A 19,604-nucleotide genomic window follows, 5' to 3' on the forward strand; every position below is an offset into this window, starting at 1 on the left:
CCTTTATCTGTCCCTGATACATAAAAAAAACTTCTATAGCCCTCTGTAACTGTGAATAATTCCTTGAATCTAGCCTTTTACTGTAATGTAAAATGTGCAGCCACCACCTTGGACTGGGTTTGAATAAACTTTACAAAAAACAACCTTTTTGCAACATTCTTAACTAACCTGGGTTCGTGAAATTCTGTTCCCTGACAGCAGGTGCCTCCACTTCCAAGACAAACCCATCTTGGCAGTGACAGTCCATTTAGCCAATCACTGACTAAGATTAGACAGTGCCGCAGATGAGCAGGCTGTTAGTCCAAAGACGAGTTCTTCTTGGAAGTTAAGGCTGCTGCAGTCATTGGGGGAAACAAGAGATGCCGCAGCAGGACATTGGGGGAGCATGGAGAGGTAGCAAAAGATGTTTTTATATTTTTTTAACAATAACTTTTATTTGCAGCATACAGAAATAAAACATGTATAATAAGTTCACAAAGGTTAAGAAGTTTATTATGTTCTCCAACAGGACAGCATTATATGAAAAAAACTTCTAACAACGCATAACCCCTTTAAGGCCATTACCGGCCCGGTCATAAATGGGTTTAAGAGCTAAAGATTAGCAAAAAGCCAACAAATGATAACAGTGTATTGTAAAGGGGTTACCCAGGATTAGAGAAAGCATAGCTACTTTCTTCCAAAAACAGCACCACCCCTGTCCTCAGGTTGTGTGTGGTATTATATTGTATTCCATAGTCACCAACATTTGAAATTCTTTTTTTTAGAAACACTTCGGCTTTGACAAGGAGGGGTATGGGTTATTGGGGTGTGGCTGTGGGGGTCAGGCTTGTCCGGCAACTCCTTTCCCTGCTCTGCCAGAGTGATGTTACTGTTCCTGGGAAAGCTGGGTGGCAGTCAACATGGCCGCCAGACTCCTAATAGTTATGTATACATGTCCAGTTCTCCAGCCCCATGTACAGTTCACCACAATTTCTGCTCATGACATAGAAGTAACTGACACAGAAGGAGCTTGTCACCAGGGCCATCTTAACAAAACTATGGGCCCCTGGGCACAGCTGTGAACTGGGCCCCCGACCCAAGATCAAGTCCCCGCATCCCCCTCCCCCTAACCTTGTGCTGTGCAGCCCCATGTGGGTGTATATTGTACTGTATAGTTCTGTATGGGTGTATATTGTTCTGTATGGCTCTGTATGGGTGTATATTGTACTGTATGGTTCTGTATGGGTGTATATTGTACTGTATGGCTCTGTATGGGTGTATATTGTACTGTATGGCTCTGTATGGGTGTATATTGTACTGTATGGTTCTGTATGGGTGTATATTGTACTCAGGGCCGGGACAAGGAGTTTTGGTTCCCTAGGCAGAGAAGGCAAATGGCGCCCCCCCCCCCCAAGCCACTGTTATCAGAATTGGCGCGGCACAGACAGTGTAAAGCCCAGAAAGTGCCCCCACACTGTATTATGAGCCCCAGTACATTCGGTAGTTATCTTATAACATTCTTACCACCATACAGTGATTACATATTGCCTTTTGAAACTCAAAAGATATCACTAATGATACCATTGAATAATACCGCCACACCACGACCACCATTACTACAACCCAGATAACAACATGCAGTTACATCCAGTTACTTACAGGTGACGTCTTCTCTGATCAGAGTCTTTCACGTTTTCTTTTTCTCTCCATCCAGCATAGACCACCTTGAAGTCTTCTCCTGGCTGTGAATCCTCTCTCCAGAATCTGCCAGAGAAAAATTTTAGGCTCCAGCACATACAGTAGTTAGGTCCCCTGTACCCCTATATAGTAGTTACACCCCTCTGTGCTCCCATAATTTTAAGGTGTCCCTGTGCCCCCACTTAATAATTAGGTATGCTCTGTGCCCCAGTATATTAGTAAGGTCCCTCTGTGCAGTCCCAATGTGTTATAGACCCCTGTGTGCTGACCCAGTAGTATATAGAGCCCCTGTGTGCTGCCCCCAGTTGTTTATATATCCCCTGTGGGCTCCACCAGTTTTGTGTGTGTATATATATCCCCTGTTGGCTCCCCCAGTTGTATATATATCCCCTGTGCGCTCCCCCAGTTGTGTATATTCATATCCCGTGTGCTCTCCCAGTTGTATATATATCCCCTGTGTGCTGCCCCCAGTAGTATATAGACCCCTGTGTGCTGCCCCAGTAGTATATAGACCCCTGTGTGCTGCCTCCAGTAGTATATAAACCCCTGTGTGCTGCCTCCAGTAGTATATAAACCCCTGTGTTGCCTCCAGTAGTATATAGACCCCCTGTGTGCTGCCCCAGTTATATATAGACCCCGTGTGCTGCCCCCAGTTATATATAGACCCCTGTGTGCTGCCCCCAGTAGTATATAGACCCCTGCCCCCAGTAGTATATAGACCACACACACTCTCTCTCTTATGTATACACACTCACACTCTTATGTATACATACACACACTCATACACACTGACACTCATGTATACACACACACTCTCTCTCTCTCTCATGTATACACACTCACACTCTTATGTATACACACACACACACACACACATTCACACTCTTATGTATACATACACACACACATTAACACTCTTATGTATACATACACACACACTCTTATGTATACATACATACACACACACACACTCTTATGTATACATACACACACACTCACTCACACTCTTATGTATACACACACACACACTCTCTCTTATGTATACACACTCACACTCTTATGTATACATACACACACTGACAGACACTCATGTATACGCACACACACACACACACACTCTCTCGCTCTCTTATGTATGCACACTCACACTCTTATGATAATGATGATGATGCAGCAGTGATGAGCAGCTGACAGGAGAGGCAGGGGCACACACTTCCTGTTCCCCCTGTGTGGTCTCTGCAGGCTGCCGTTCCTCACCTCCTCCTCCTCCCTGGCCCGACAGCCGAGCAGCTCCCAGAGCCTGGAGGATGTGCAGCAGGGGATGTGAGTAATGCTGCCCCCATGCTGGTGTCCTGGAGCAGGTCAGACGCCTCCTGGCTGTGGAAGCTCAGCCAGAGCAGTGTCCGGGCAGGGAGCCCCCCCCCCCCCCCCCCTCCTATGTATAGTAGCAGCAGAGGACTCGACAGGCCTGTGCATCTCCCGGCAGGGGGCTGATGTAATCACCTCCTGTGTGCTGCTTCCGGGTTCGGCCTGATGGCGCCCCCTGCTGTTTGGCGCCCTAGGCCATCGCCTACCCCTGCCTACTCTTTGTCCCGGCCCTGATTGTACTGTATGGCTCTGTATGGGTGTATATTGTACTGTATGGTTCTGTATCGGTGTATATTGTACTGTATGGTTCTGTATGGGTGTATATTGTACTGTATAGTTCTGTATGGGTGTATATTGTACTGTATGGCTCTGTAAGGGTGTATATTGTTCTGTATGGCTCTGTATGGGTGTATATTGTACTGTATAGTTCTGTATGGGTGTATAGTGTACTGTATGGGTGTATATTGTACTGTATGGTTCTGTATGGGTGTATATTGTACTGTATGGCTCTGTATGGGTGTATATTGTACTGTATGGCTCTGTATGGGTGTATATTGTACTGTATGGTTCTGTATGGGTGTATATTGTACTGTATAGTTCTGTATGGGTGTATATTGTACTGTATGGCTCTGTATGGGTGTATATTGTTCTGTATGGCTCTGTATGGGTGTATATTGTACTGTATAGTTCTGTATGGGTGTATAGTGTACTGTATGGGTGTATATTGTACTGTATGGTTCTGTATGGGTGTATATTGTACTGTATGGCTCTGTATGGGTGTATATTGTACTGTATGGCTCTGTATGGGTGTATAGTGTACTGTATGGGTGTATATTGTACTGTATGGTTCTGTATGGGTGTATATTGTACTGTATGGCTCTGTATGGGTGTATATTGTACTGTATGGCTCTGTATGGGTGTATATTGTACTGTATGGTTCTGTATGGGTGTATATTGTACTGTATGGTTCTGTATGGGTGTGTATTGTACTGTATGGCTCTGTATGGGTGTATATTGTACTGTATGGTTCTGTATGGGTGTGCATCGTTCTGTATGGATGCATATTGTTCTGTATGAGTGTGTATCCTTCTATCTGGAGCAGTTTTGCAGCATCTGTGGGGGCAGCCTCAAGTGTGTGGGGGCACCGCAGCCTGAGGTGGAGAACACAGCAGTCTGGGGGGGGGGTGCATATTGCAGCTTGTGAGGTACAGATCAGCTACAGGTGGACAGGGGCAAAGCAGCCTGGGGGAGAGGGGGCAGCTATAGGGGGAACAGGGGTAGGGGTATGTGTGTGTGTGTGTTTTCTTCTCTGAGCCCAGCTCTGCAGACTCCCCCCTCTTCTCTGTCCCGACCTCCCTGCTATCTACAGCCCCAGGTACCTGACATATACAGCAGGGAGCACAGGACAGGAGGGGGGATGGTCAGGAAGCCCTGTAGCTGGAGGCCATTTTGTAGCTGGAAGTTAGCAGCCTGTAGCCTCCTGCTCTCCACACTGCTGATCTCCTGCAGCTGCTGGGGGCAGGAAGTCCCGGGCCAGGAGGAACATGGGACCAGTCCACAGGGGGCGGGGCTTAACGGAGGGGGGAGCTTCAGCCTCCTACATCACAGGCCGGCCCTGCAGCTTATTTATGTGAGAGGAGAGCGCTGGGGCAGTGCGCAGCGTCAGTGCGGCCCTGTATGTACTGGGGAGAGGGGGCACAGCGTGGCTCATCAGCTTCCCTTCTATTCTGCATTGTTGGCGACTGCCACTGGGGCCCCCCATGAGTGATAGGCCCCCGGGCAGCCGCCTACTCTGCCCAATGGGAAAGACGGCCCTGCTTGTCACTCCATATTGTTAGCTTAGTCAAGGGTTTAAAAGTGGATTTATTTTAAGCAGACTTGGTTCATTACAGAGATTGTTGTCCAGCTTTCCAAGGTTCCTAACACTATCTATTCTCTAGCTCCCAAACCTCTGCTTACCAGCTGAGTGACCACCATCATACTGAGTACAATATGCTGGAAAGCTGGGTGACTCCCATCATACTGAATACAAGATGCTGGAATACTGGGTGACTCCCATCATACTGATAACAAGCTACTGCTATATCTGAGCAGTGCATAGTGTAAAGAGATACATATTAAATACATTTACTGTGTATATATACAGTCCAGGGGGAGGCCTTTAAATGTCCAGAGTAGCAGGTGAGGAGTCCAGCCCACCCGGCCTGATAGTCCTGTTTAACCCCTAGACGACCCAGGACGTAGGGTTACGTCATGGAAGTCTGTCACCAGACGACCCTGGACGTAACTGTACGTCCGCGTGCCATTAACCCCTTAAGCGACCGCGGCGTTTAAGTGTAAGTGACAGGGGCAGTCCCCTGTCACTTACCGATCGGGACCCCCGCAGTATGACTGCGGGGGTCCCGATCGTTGAAACGGACCGCCGGAGGTCTCTCACCTTCCTCCGTGCGGTCCGATCGGCGATCTGCTACACTGAGCCTGCACAGGCAGGCTCAATGAGCAGAGCGCCGATAACACTGATCAATGCTATGCCTATGGCATAGCAATCATCAGTGTAGAAATCAAACTAGTGAATGTAAAAGTCCCCCAAAGGGACTTCAAATGTGTAAAAAAAAAAAGTTCAAAACACTATTACACTACCCCAAAACCCCTCCCCCAATAAAAGTTGAAATAACCCCCCCTATCCCATTATATAAATAAAACATATAAAAATAAATAAATAGATAAACATATAATATACCGTAGTTACGTAATTGTCCGATCTATTAAAATATAACAAGCGTCATTGTGATCGGTGAACGGCGTACACGAAAAGAGGGAAAAAAGTGCGCGGATTACCGATTTTATGTTACATTATATATTTTAAAAAATCAATAAAAATTGATCAAAACGCCCGATCTTCACAAATATGGTAATAGTAAAAACTAGAGATCATGGCGGAAAAAATTACACCCCATACAGCCCCGTAGGTGAAAAAATAAAACTGTTATAAGTGTCACAATAGGCCCATTTTATTAATATTTAATTGCCAAAAAAAAGGATTTCATAAAAAATATATATATATATAACATTAGAGAATCTGTGTAAACCTGCATGTGGTTGTGTTCGGACTGACCTATAGAATAATAGTATAATGTCGCTTTTACCATATAGTGCATTACGTAGCCACAGGAACCCCCCAAACGTTACCATATTGCATTCTTTTTTACGATTTCACCAATTTATATCTTTATAAATAATATATTTGGGGTTCCATCATACATGTTATGGTAAAATGAAAGACGCCATTACAAAGTACAACTATTCCTGTAAAAAACAAGCACTTACATGTCTTGTAGATAGAAAGTGAAAGTGCTGGAACTCTTAGAAGGGGAGGAGGGAAAAACGAAAACACTAAGATCAAAATTTGCGCGGTCCACTGGGTCATTTTGGGCCTGGTCCTCAAAGGGTTAATGGGGTCTTGTTCTTGTCATAGCAGCATGAACTGTATGGCTGATGTGTGATTAGTCAGTGTTTTTCCAAATTATGGAGGCTTCCTGAGCCTGTGGTGGGAGGCTTAGGACTAAAAAATAAGTATTGTGACAATTTTTGGGACTGTATGTTTTAGCTTCAAGGACCCCCTCTCGTCTAGTCTGTCATTAAAGGGGTATTCAAAGGGGTACAGCAAATAAATAAATAAATAAATCTTTCGAATCGACTGGTGCCAGAGATTTGTAATTGTCTGCTATTAAAAAAATCTCACGTCTTCCAGTACTTATCAGCTGCTGTATGTCCTGCAGTTAATGGTTTATTCCTTCTAGTCTGGAGAAAAGGAGAGGTTTTATGGGCATTTGCTACTGCTCTCGATAGTTCCTGTCACGGACAGAGGTGGCAGCAGAGAGCACTATGTCAGACTGGAAAGAATGTACCACTTCCTGCTGGACATAAAGAAGCTGATACGTACTGGAAAACTGGAGATGTTTTAATAGAAGTAATATACAAATCTCTGGCACTTTCTGGCAGCAGTTGATTTGAAATAAAATATATTTCACTGGAGTACCCCTTTAACCCCTTAGTGACCGCCGCACGTATTTTAACAGCGGCCACTAATGGGCTTTATTCTGATGTGTACACCTTTTAACGGCGGACGCATCGGAATAAATTACCGCCCGGCGGGGGATCAGTGGTCAGTGTGACAGCTGACCCCCCCCCTGAAACTGCCTGGAGCGGAGGATTCTCCGCTCCGGGCAGTTTAACCCGTTAAATGCCGCTGTTAAAGCATGACATCTAGCGGGTTCCGGTGGCTGCGGGGCATACTCACGTGATCGTGATGTCCCGCGGCACCGTCCGCTCCTCTGATGGTCTCCATGGTGATCCCGGGGTCCCAATGAAGGCCCCCGGGCTCACCATGAAGATGCCTCTGCTCGGCCATACAGAGGTATGGGCGAGCAGATGCCTGTCTACAAGTATACACAATACACTGCATTACATCGGTAATGCAGTGTATTGTATCAGTGATCAATGATCACTGATTAGTATTACCCCAGCCCCCCCCAATAATAAAAATGCATTACATTCCCCATACACTATAAAAAGATACATAAAAGTGATCAAAACCACAAATCCTATACATATTTGGTATCACCACGTCCGTAACGACCCAATCCATAAAACTATATCAATAATTATACTGCACGACACATGCTGTAAGAAAAAAAATTAAAAAAACACTACCAGAATAGCTGTATTTTATCAATCCACTTTAGAAAATACGTCATAAAAGAGATCAAAAAGTCATATACATAAAAAACTTGGTATCAATAGAAACTACAGATCTTCCCGCAAAAAATAAGCCCAAAATGAGCTCTGTTACACAAAAGATAAGAACGCTATGGATCTTGCAATGTGGCGATTTTGTGGGTTTTTGCTAGGAATAGTTTAGTTAATAGGATAGTTTCTATTGCACCAAAGTGGTAATAGTTAAAAAAAACGTATACAAATGTGGTATCGCCGTAAGCGTAGTGACCCAAAGAATACATGTATTACTGTATGTTACTAGTGACCGCCGATACTGATTTTTACTGCGATCACTAATGGGCTCTATACTGCTGCCATCAGCTCTTTATGGCGATGGTGCAGAATAGTGCAGCGGCACTGGTAAAGCCCTTAGCCCCCTCCTCTCAGCTATCGGAGGTAGCTGAGGGGTTGGGGCAGAATGTGGGGTCAGTCCCGGACAGTCCCCTCACTGGTGATTGCCATTATTAACAGTATAACGGTGGCCACCGGTAACGGGCATTGCCAGCGCAGCTGCACGCTTTCATCTCTTCTCACCGTGAATCCACAGTGAGAGGAGATGAAAACATGTCCACCACCTTTTCCAGAATTAACCCTAGTGACCTAGTAACTGACCCTCCCCTCCCTGGGCGGCCATCAGTTCCAAAATGGCTGCCGCCATCACTGTGAACAGACTCTGTTCACAGTGATTGATTCCTAAAAATTACCAAAGCTTCATTCTCTTCACCACCGGAGGTGGCGGAGAGCATGGGGCAATGATTGGGGACCACCCGGTGTGGTCCCAGTACAAGCGATCAGTGGTATATACTATATACCGCTGATCGCTTGTTCCAAATGGTTCCAGCACTTTTTTACCCCTGTCACCAAAGTCAAGTGCCCCGGATTACCTGTAACCACCCCAGATTACTCATAACCACCCCAGATTACCTGTAACCACCCCAGATTACCCATCAGCACCCCAGATTGCCTGTCACTACCCCAGATTGCCTGTAACCACCCCAGATTATCTGTAACCACCCCAGTTTACTCATCAGCACCCCAGATTGCCTGTCACTACCCCAGATTGCCCGTTATCTCCTCAGATTGCCCGTAACCACTCCAGATTGCCTGTAACCCCCCCCCAGATAGCCCGTAACCACCCCAGACAGCTCGTAACCACCACAGATTGCCACAGACTGCCTGTAACTACCCCAAATTGCCTGTAACCACCCCAGATTGCTCGCAACCACCCCAGATTGCTTGCAACCACCCCAGATTGCTGTCACCTCCCCTGATTGCCCGTCACCTCCCCAGATTGCACGTCACCTCCCCAGATTGCCTGTCACCACCCTAGATTGCCCGTTGCAACCCCAGATAGCCAGTGAACACCACCAGATTGCCCATCACCACCCCAGATAGCCAGTGAACACCCCCAGATTGCCCATCACCACCCCAGATAGCCAGTAAACACCCCCAGATTGCCCGTAACTATGCCATATAGCCAGTAAACACCCCCAGATTGCCCGTAACCAACCCAGATTGCTCATAACCAACCCATATTGCCCGTAACTACCCCAGATTGCCAGTAACTACCCCAGATTGGACAGACTGCTCGTAACCATCCCAGATTGCCCATAACCACACCAGATCGCTTGTCGCCACCTCAAAAAGCCAGTAAATACCTTGACATTGTCCATTACCACCCCAGATAGCAAGTAAACACCCACATATTGCCTGTAACTAAAATGACACTCCATCTTCTGAGGCCTGCTGTGTGGCCATACAGTGTTTTATGCCCACATATGGGGTACCATTGTACTGAGGAGAACCTCCGTTATAAATATTGGGGTGCTTTTTCTCCCCTGTTTCTGGTGAAATTGAGAAATTTCTAACTAAATAAACATGTTATTGGAACAATTCAATTTTTTTCATTTTTACAGTCTTGTTTTGAATACTTTCCTCCAATACCTGTGGGGTCAAAATGCTCACCACACCCCAAGATGAATTCATTGAGGGGTGTACTTTCCTAAATGGGGTGACTTTTGGGGGGGTTATACTCTTCAGACATTACAGGGGCACTGCACACGCACCTGGTGCTCAGAAACTTCTTCAGCAAAATCTGCACTGAAAAAGCTAATTGGCGCTCCTTCCCTTCTGAGCCCTGCTGTGTGCCCATACAGTGGTTTATGCCCACATATGGGGTACCGTTCTACTCAGGAGAACCTGCGTTACATATATTGCGGTGAGTTTTCTCCCCTGTTCATCGTGAAATTGAGAAATTTTAAACTAAACAAACATATTATTGGAAAAATTAAATTTTTTCATTTTTACTGTCTTCTTTTGAATACTTTCCTCTAAAACCTGTGGGGTCAAAATGCTCACCACACCCCAAGATGAATTCTTTGAGGGGTGTACTTTCCAAAATGGGGTGACTTTTGGGGGGGTTCTATTCTGCTGACACTACAGGGGCACTGCAAACGTACCTGGCGCTCAGAAACTTCTTCAGCAAAAGCTGAACTGGAAATGCTAATAGGCACTCCTTCCCTTTTGAGCCCCGCTGTGTGCCCATACAGTGGTTTATGCCCACATATGGGGTACCGTTGTACTCTGCATTTTCTCTCATGTTTATTATGAAAATAAGATACTTTAATCTTAACCCCTTAAGGACAGAGCCTGAAATGCCCTTAAGGACAGAGACAAATTTTATGAATATGACCTGTGTCACTTTATTCATTAATAACTTCGGGATGCTTTAACCTATCCAGCTGATTCTGAGATTGTTTTCTCGTGACATATTGTACATTTCTGGTAAATTGGAGTCGATACTTATAACGAATCTTAATGGAAAAAAAAAATAAATAAATAACATGAAAAAATGTGAAAAAAATGCATTTTTCCAACTTTGGAACTTTTCTGCTTATACAGAAAATGGTTATGCCTCATAAATTATATATTAAATAGCATTGGCAACATGTCTACTTTATGTTGGCAGCATTTATTAAACTATCTTTATTTTTTTTTAGACAATAGGAAGCTTAAAACATTAGCAGCAATTTTTCAAATTTTCAGTAAAATTTCAAAATCAGATATTTTTAGGGACCTGTTCAGGTGGAAGTGTATTTGAGGGGACTGTATGTTAGAAAGCCTCACAAAGCACCCCATTTCAGAAACTGCACCCCCCATCCAGAAAGTTTTGTAACCCTTTAGGGGAGTCACAGAAATATAAGCTAAGTGTGTAAGAAATTTGAAAATCTTAATTTTCTGTGCAGAGATTTTATTGTAATCCAATATTTTTCATAATTATAAACCTATTCCCAGAGAAATGCACCCCAATATTGATTGCCCCGTTTCTGCAGTTTATAGAAATACCCCATTTGACGCAACCATAAGCCTCAGATGTAAAGGAGCGCCTAGTGAATTTCAATGCCTCCGTTATATTTGGTTTATGACTGTACGACTTCAGGTTGGCAGAGGCTCTGGGGTGCCAAAACCTAAAAAACACCCCTAAAGGGACACCATTTAGAAAACTGCACCCCTCAAGGAATGTAACAAGGGGTGCGGTGAGCATCTGGACCCCACAGGTGCTTCACAGATTTTCAGAACAATGTGGTGTAAAAAAGGAAAAATTTAATTTTTTACACTAAAATGTAGTTCTAGCATTCATTTTTCATTTTTACAAGGGGATAAAAGAAAAAAAAAACACGAAACGTGTAGCGCAGTTTCTCCCGAGTACGGAAATACCCCACATGTGGACATAAATTGGCAAGCGGGCGCAGGACGAGCCTCCAAAGGGAAGGAGCGCCAATTGGCTTTTGGAAGCTGGATTTCACTGGAGTGGATTTCAAGGGCCATGTCGCATTTACAGAGCCCTCGTGCTGCTAAAACACTGGAAACCCCCCACAAGTGACCCCATTCTGGAAACTACACTCCTCAAGAAATCTAACAAGGGGTGGAGTGAGCATATGAACCCCACTGGTGATGGGCACAAATGTGGAACAATGTGACGTGAAAGGGAAAATTTTCATTTTTTCACTTTCACGGTACAAATGTGCCCGCCATCAAGGGGTCCATATCCTCACTGCACCCCTTGTTAGATTCCTTGAGGGGTGTAGTTTCCAGAATGGGGTCACTTGTGGGGGGGTTTCACTGTCTTGGCAGCACAAGGGCTCTGTAAATGCAACATGGCATTCATCATCCATTCTGGCCAAATCCAGCCTCCAAAATCCAAATGGCGCTCCTTCCCTTCGGAGGCTTGCCCTGCACCCACATGGCGCTTTATGTCCACATGTGGGGTATTTACGGACTCGGGGAATTGCTCTACACATTTTGGCTGTTTTTTAATCTTTTAACCCCTTGTAAAAATGAAAAATTTAAGGCTAAACCAACATTATCGTGTAAAAAATGTAATATTTCATTTTCATGCCACATTGTTCCATATTTGTTCCAGTCACCAGTGGGGTCCATATGCTTACTGCACCCCTTGTTAGATTGCTTATGGGGTGTAGTTTTCATAATGGGGTCACTTGTGGGGGGGGTTTCAACTGTCTTGGCAACACAGGGGCCTTTTTAATGCAACAAGGCCCTCGAAACTCCTTCCCTTTGGAGGCTTACCCTGCGCCCACATGGTGCTTTAAGTCCACATGTGGGGTATTTTCATACTCTACACATGCTCTACACATTTTGTGTTTTTTTCATCTATGATTATAGCAGGCCATCTTCCCCGATCGCTGTGTGTGAACACACAGCGATCGGGGAAACATTGGGCGTAAATTTACGTCCATTTGCGCTAAGTACCAGGGCGCGGGGGTGTACATTTATGCCCGATGTCGTTAAGGGGTTAACAAATATATTATTGGAAAATTTCTATTTTCCATTTTTTTACGGCCTAATTGTGAATACTTTCCTCAAGCCCCTGTAGGGTCAAAATGCTCAATATACCCCTAGATTAATTCCTTAGGGTATGTTGTTTCCAAATTGGGGTCACTTATGGGGGTTTCCACTATACAAGCCTCCTAAATTAACTTAAAAAAGAAATAGTCCCTAAAAAAAAAATCAGTTTTTGAAATTTCATGAAAATTTGATAATTTGCTGATACATTTTTAAGCCCTGTAACACCCTAAAAAAGTTAAATATGTTTATGAAATGAAATCAGAATAAAGAGGACATATTGATAATGTGACTTACTAACTTATTTTTGTCATGTCACTTTCTTTTTTTAGAAGCAAACAATTTCAACGTTTTCGTAAAGTGCAAATTTTTCATGATATTTTGATGTTTTTCACAAAAAACACACAAGACAGTGACCAAATTTTGCCACTAACATAAAGTACCATATGTTACGAAAAAACAATCTCAGAATCGCTAGCACACGTTAAAGCATCACTGAGCTATAAGCGCATAAAGTGAGACAGGTTAGATTTGGAAAATTGAGCCAGGTCATTAAGGCCCAAATAGGCTTGGTCCCTAAGGGGTTAAGTAGGATTATTGTTATGTTATTTTACATTATTTAGTTTATTGTTATTTATGTTAATAAAAAAGGCTGCTGTGGCCAATTTCGTCCAAAAACTAAGTGTTCCTTGATGGGTTGCATTAAAATACAGGGTTGTTATTTGGATGGTGTAATTATATTTAAAGTGTCACTGTCGTTTTATTTTTTATTTTTTTTGCAGAAATCAATAGTCCAGGCGATTTTAAGAAACATTGTAATGGGTTTATTAAGGCAAATATGCCATTATTTGCATTTAAAAAGACTTTTCCCAGGTTTCCCCCTCCCTCCTCTCTCTCCTTCACTGCTCATTATCAGGAAATCTCGACTTTTACATCAGTCAAATCCTGTCTGTTCTATGAAGAGGGGGGGGGGGAGGAGGGAGATTAGTTGCCAGCAGAGAGCAGAGAACAAAGGATAACACAGTGAGAACTGCATGAAAACCGGTATTCAGAGGTCAGAGAGGTCAGTGCTGACTGTCAGAGGAGATAGCCGGTAATGTAACTGTCAATTAACTCTTTGTTGTCCTGTTTTGGTGCCTCATCTCTCTCCAGCCCTCCACACTGAAGATAGGGGGGAGAGCTTCAAAATGCTTTTTCATGATAAAAACACAATTACAAAGTTTCTTAAAATGGCCTATACTATTGACTTCTGAAAAAAGAAATTTAAATGACAGTGACACTTTAAGTTTCTGGAGAAGTTTGTTGCTCCAGCATCATGGTGCTGCTGTGTGTGTTTCAGTGGTGTGTGTGTCTTTGTGTATGTATACTGTATGTGTGTTTGTGTGTGTGTTCGGGAGTTGGTCCCCATCGTAGGCAGTAAACATTTGGAGCACTTTGACACAAGTGTATCTAAACCACCCTGTGTAATACTAGTATATCTAAGCCATGCTGTGTGATACCAGTGCAGATAACCAGTGTTAAAAAGGATGAAATGTTTGCACGATACTCTCAAATGTTTGAGCACATATACAGTAGATGTGCATAGTTTATTTGTGCTTGGGTGGGGGAGCAGTGTAGTGGCGTGGTTTGCTTACGGGGGGGGGGGGGGGCGGTACATTGTAGTTGTGCGCTATACACCGCTGCTTACTGCATGGCGCAAGGAGGTGAATGGCGAAACTGCGTGTCACCGCTTACCTCCACTTACACACATTTTATACTAAGGTTCAGCTGTCAGTATAAGGTGTAGGGGGGCCTCTTGACACTCCATTGACAAAAAATTTTGATGGAAATAGGGGTCAGGTATGATGCACCTTTACTGCATGACCTCTTTGTTCTTAGAGTGATAAGCCAGCACCAGACCTGTCTTCTGGCAGCCAACCACTCTGTCACCATAGCGGAAAAGCCAACCCATGTCTCTGTAGGTGCTGCAAAACTACAACTCCCATCATGTCTTTGGCTGTCCATGCATATTGGGGATGGTAGTTCTGCAATAACTAAAGTGCCTCAGGCTGTGCACTGTGCTCACAACCTGTGGTTCTGCACCTATTGCACAATTACAATTCCTATCATACCAGGGTAGCGAAGAGCATGCTGTAAGCTGTAGTTCTGCAGCAGCTGCAAAGCAATGGGTTGGCTGTATTTTTCTAACAGTAGAAAGAAGACCTGCACTATGACTATGGACTATAACCTACTTCTTATTACCCCCAGTATCCACTGCTACAGTGGTATTGTGAAGAGACTATGGCAATAGGCACAGGCAATCCAAAATAGTGGTCTGTGCCTGAGTTGGTAACAGGCTGGCAATATTATACTAGGGAAGCATAATTATGAATCACAGCGATTTCTAAGATGAACTACCTCATTAGGATCACAGTACATTGTATTGCAACAAGGATAGTGGTAATGATGGCTACATCATTAGATTGACATATAAAACACTGTTCTGTATTTTTGTAGCATTTTTTTTTCAGTTTTGCTATAGGCTTTTGTACACTAAAATGCTAGCAAAAAAACCCCACAAAAAATATATATAAAAATGTCATTAAAATGCATTTGGCAATGCTGAAAAAAGGTTGTATAAAGAAGCCCTCACAGTTTTTTATGTAAAGTTGTGGCTGATTCTGTCCCCTATGAACTGCATTTAATGACAGCATTAACAGAATGTAGGTAAACTATAATTTTCATCCATGTTTCATTTGTTTAAAAGAAAGGATTTACCCTTTGAGGGATTAGCAAGGGATTTAGGATAATAGGTACATTTATCTATTTTTATTCCATCTTCCCTTCAAGCCAAAATAATTTCATAAATTGATTATCTCCCTTTTTCCAGAAAAAAAGCCAAATGTCATTTGAAGGTATTATAAATGCAATGGACAGCAGGAGTCACAGTCTGAGTTTATCACTAGAACAAATACACTGCTGACACGGATGCTAAAAAAGTTAATTAATTCATTATATTTTTACCTAATAATGCATTTACACAGAGAGATTTATCTGACAGATTTTGAAGCCAAAGCCAGGAATGGATTTGAAAAGAAGGCAGATCACAGTCTTTCCTTTATGACCTGTTCTCTGATTATAGTCTGTTCCTGGCTTTGGCTTCAAAGATCTGTCAGATAAATATCTCTTTGTAAATGTGGTGTCCCACTATTAAGTGCCTTAGGCACCTGTTGCAAAGTTGTCACTCCAGGTTAAGTGGCGATTAAGTAGTTTACCGTTTCACCACTAGGTGTCAGTGTTATTAATGAGCCTTGTTGTTCCATGCACAGCTGAGGAAGGTAATGGGTTAATGTTCTTGTTATACCATGTGTTTTGTGCTAACCAATAGGAGGTGCTTTCTTTTCTACTGCCTATCCCTGCTCTCCACCCACACTCACCCCCTGTAGGAGGAGTAAGTTAGCTCCATGTGGGAGGAAGTGAGCAGAGCAGTCTAGTCTAGACACGAGTGTGTACAGGTGCAGCTAGGGACAAAGAGTTCTTTTACTACTACTTCTACTATATCTACTATGCAGTGCTAAGCACTTTAAAGGGAGAAGCGTCCAGGAACACCCTAACCCACACCGAGAACATATCTAAAAAGCACAGGGCAGTATTCTAATTACAGGTGGAACTAGCCTGGATAGGACAAAGCTACCATAAAGATGGTCTACATATTCTATCTCGCAGTGCAGGTAACTGGGACACCCTTGGACAATTAGCTAAGCCCAGATAACCACGGTTGGGGCTTGTATGACCCTATTAGGACAACTAGCTTGTCACTTTAGGGCAGAAGGTGGTCAGACATAGTCTAAACAGAGGTACAAGTAAACCTCTCACTCAAAAGTATTTCTTCAAGTTTAGGCAGAGTACATTGCTACACTGGGTTGGGTCTCCTTCGACAAACTCTTCAAGCACCACTACAAATATCTCTCTTCTACTCTACTTCTCTAAGCACCTCCTCAAGCAGAACCAGCCTAAGCACTAAAGTCTATGTAAAGATTTATCTATTCTACAGAAGTGTATTGTACTACTGAAAGACTTTACAGTAAAGCTGTTCTATTTTTATATCACTGGGACTCCATCATACTTTATCGGCACCAGCACCCAACACACATAAACTGCACACCTTGGGTTATTTTTCCTTTTTCTGTGGGCCAGTTGCCGCTCAGGACTACTGTGACAAGAGCCCAAGGGATCCACACAAACCCAGCAGGTCACTGACTATTGGGGAACACAGCCAGCCATATAAAGCAGGTTCCAACATCACACTAGTGTGCTGGACTAGCATTGGTGTCAAAACACTACCATCTTTGGATGAGCTGATATAACATGCTATAACATAAATGCACCATTATGTGTACAAAATCTTAAAAGTAATAATTATAGTCGAAGATTTGCAGACAGACAGTTAAAAAACTGCAGAACATCCTCCGCCACACGTTTTTTTTTTTTTTTTTTAACTCATATAGCGCCTACATATTCCACAGCACTTAGAAACAGAAGATTGTTGGCAGAAAAAGACCACTTGGTGCAGTGTGTGCCTTATTAATAATCCCTTCTTATTATCTTAGGATAGATATAGGTTTATCCCAGTCAGGTTTAAATTCATTTATTGTGGATTTACCTATCACATCTGCTGGATGTTTGTTTCACTCATCTACTACACTTTAAGGAAAGTAATATTTTCTCACGTTGCTTCTGATCTTTCCCCTCACTTACTTCTTTCTGTCTCCCCTTGCTCTTGAGTTCATTTTTTTATTTATTAAAAACACTTCCCTCTTGAACCTTATTTAGTCCTTAAAAATATTTAAAGGTTTTAATCATGAACCCCCCCCTTCCCTTCTTCTAAATTTTGGACTGGGTTCATATGAACTTTTGACAAAAGTCGGTAAGGTAGTGAATTGAACATTTTGCAAAGTTTATAATGAATCTCTGTTTGAAAATTTTGGTTTGCCCAATTCCATGCCCGTAGATTAGGAATGAGATGTTTTAAAAGGTCCTGTAGGTATAATGTGTACAGTAGGTGTCCCATATTTGTCCATATAGTGTAGATAGCCACAGGGGTTTATGTGAATAGATAACTACAGGGGAGCATGCAAGGTGGTGGTTTAAAGGGGTGATCCACTTCCTCCCTCTGACCGTTTTTGATGATAACTTCCGAGACAAGAGGGGGTGAAAGCATGTTGCGGGCACTGCACGATGTTAATGCAACATCTGTAACATTGGGCAACTATTAATCATCATGGCTCACAACATGCTCCTGCCACCCCTATCATCTTTGAAGTTAATCAGCAGTGACAGTCAGAGGGAGAAAGTAGAGCGTTGGAGAGCAGAAGAGATAGAACTTTTTTTGCTCTCTGTATAATCCTTTTAAACTGTCTCCCTTGTACCCCTTTCAGCAGTTATTGGTGGGGGCCACAGGCATTTAAACCCTGAATTCTAGACTTGACAAAGGCCAGTGTAACATACTGAGGGTGTTTTAATTGTGGAGGAGGCACTAAGGGCATTTTAACTGCATGTGAGGTGGAACTCCAGCTGCATGCTAAGCAAAAAGGGTACACTGTAAAGTGGGTTTTAATATAAAATAGCCTGTTTGAATGAGTAATGATGCTGTTGGAATAACAGACATACTGTTATAGACTTACCTAACTGATTGCCTGCGCTATCCTCCTAACCCTCAGCACAGCGTGGGGGGCCAGATTATAATGCCTGTGACGCTTGGCTGTTACAAGCTATGGCTGGGCATCCTATCAGCATTTGGAGGCATGCTAGGCTGGCTGAGGTGAATGATACGGCAGCCTATCAGGATATAATAGCAGATCAGGAACTCCAGAGTGTTGGGCCAGCGCTCCAGAATAACATCAGGTGGAAAATTGAAACAGGCAGGTATCTCCCACAACAGCCTGACTTTGTGGTTCTGCCTGGGTCACTTGCATTGTTTCCTTTCTGACTACTGTGTTCCCTGACTATGGCTTTCCAAACTCTGACTTTGTACCTCACTCCTGTTGGTGTTTCTTGGCCTCCACTAGTCTTGTTTTTCTGACTTTGGTTCTGATTCTGTACTGCATTTGGTCTCTCGGTTTTGACCCTCAGCTTGTTACATGACTTCACATTTGTGGCCTAGCCGTTCCCGGTTGTTGTATCGCGTATCAATTACTTTTCTCCTTCACTGACCCTGCTCATACAGTAGCAGCGTAGGCGGAAGCAATACTTCCTGATGACGTTGCTGATATGACCAAACATGGAGAACGGGCGATTATCAATATTTTAACAGTAACCTCTCCTTACACCTTGTTTTCAACTAACATTGACTAGTGAATGTAAATTGCCATCTTATTAAGGATATTATTAGTGACATAGATATAGCGTAGAATGATTATATATTCCATTATTTAGTTTTTTGTATTTTAAGTCAAGTTTTAAAATCAGGTTAATTTAAAAGGGCTATTTTTCTCCCGGGCCTCAGTGTTTGAGGTATTTGTTTTGTGGCTTAAAATCAAACCCCCAATCTATGACAAGGGATAAGCAAACTAACTGACAAATCTGAGTTCATGCACAAACCCACATGTTCGTGGATACAAACGGATACACAGACTGTGACTTCAAAATGGTGTGAAAAATTAAAAAAAACATTTCTCTATATTTGAAATTCTCTGCCAATAAGGAAAATAGTGAGCATCGGAAGCAGGTCAGTATATATGTTGCAGGGAAATGATCCCTAAGAAATTTTATCAAATCCCAGGAAATTATGAAATGACCATGCCGGTACATAATTTTCCTGTAGAAAGTCAAGAATTTGGGCATTTCATAATTTCCCAGGATTTATTCAAATCCCTGGATTCTATCATTTCCCTGCAACATATATGTGTCCTGGTGCTACAACTAACCTCCTACCAGGATGT

At 43.2% G+C, this 19,604-nt stretch overlaps 1 protein-coding gene across 1 annotated transcript in view; it reads right to left on the reverse strand.

The window, feature by feature from the left end:
- LOC138766404 (BTB/POZ domain-containing protein KCTD8-like) overlaps window positions 1-19,604 on the reverse strand; it is a 50,097-nt gene that overhangs the window by 22,563 nt on the left and 7,930 nt on the right. The window contains exon 2 of the mRNA XM_069943986.1: window positions 4,425-4,557. Coding sequence (XP_069800087.1) covers window positions 4,425-4,557 — 133 coding nt within the window. The remainder of the gene's footprint in view (window positions 1-4,424; window positions 4,558-19,604) is intronic.

Source organism: Dendropsophus ebraccatus, chromosome 10, assembly GCF_027789765.1.
Source record: "Dendropsophus ebraccatus isolate aDenEbr1 chromosome 10, aDenEbr1.pat, whole genome shotgun sequence".
NCBI lineage: Eukaryota > Metazoa > Chordata > Amphibia > Anura > Hylidae > Dendropsophus > Dendropsophus ebraccatus.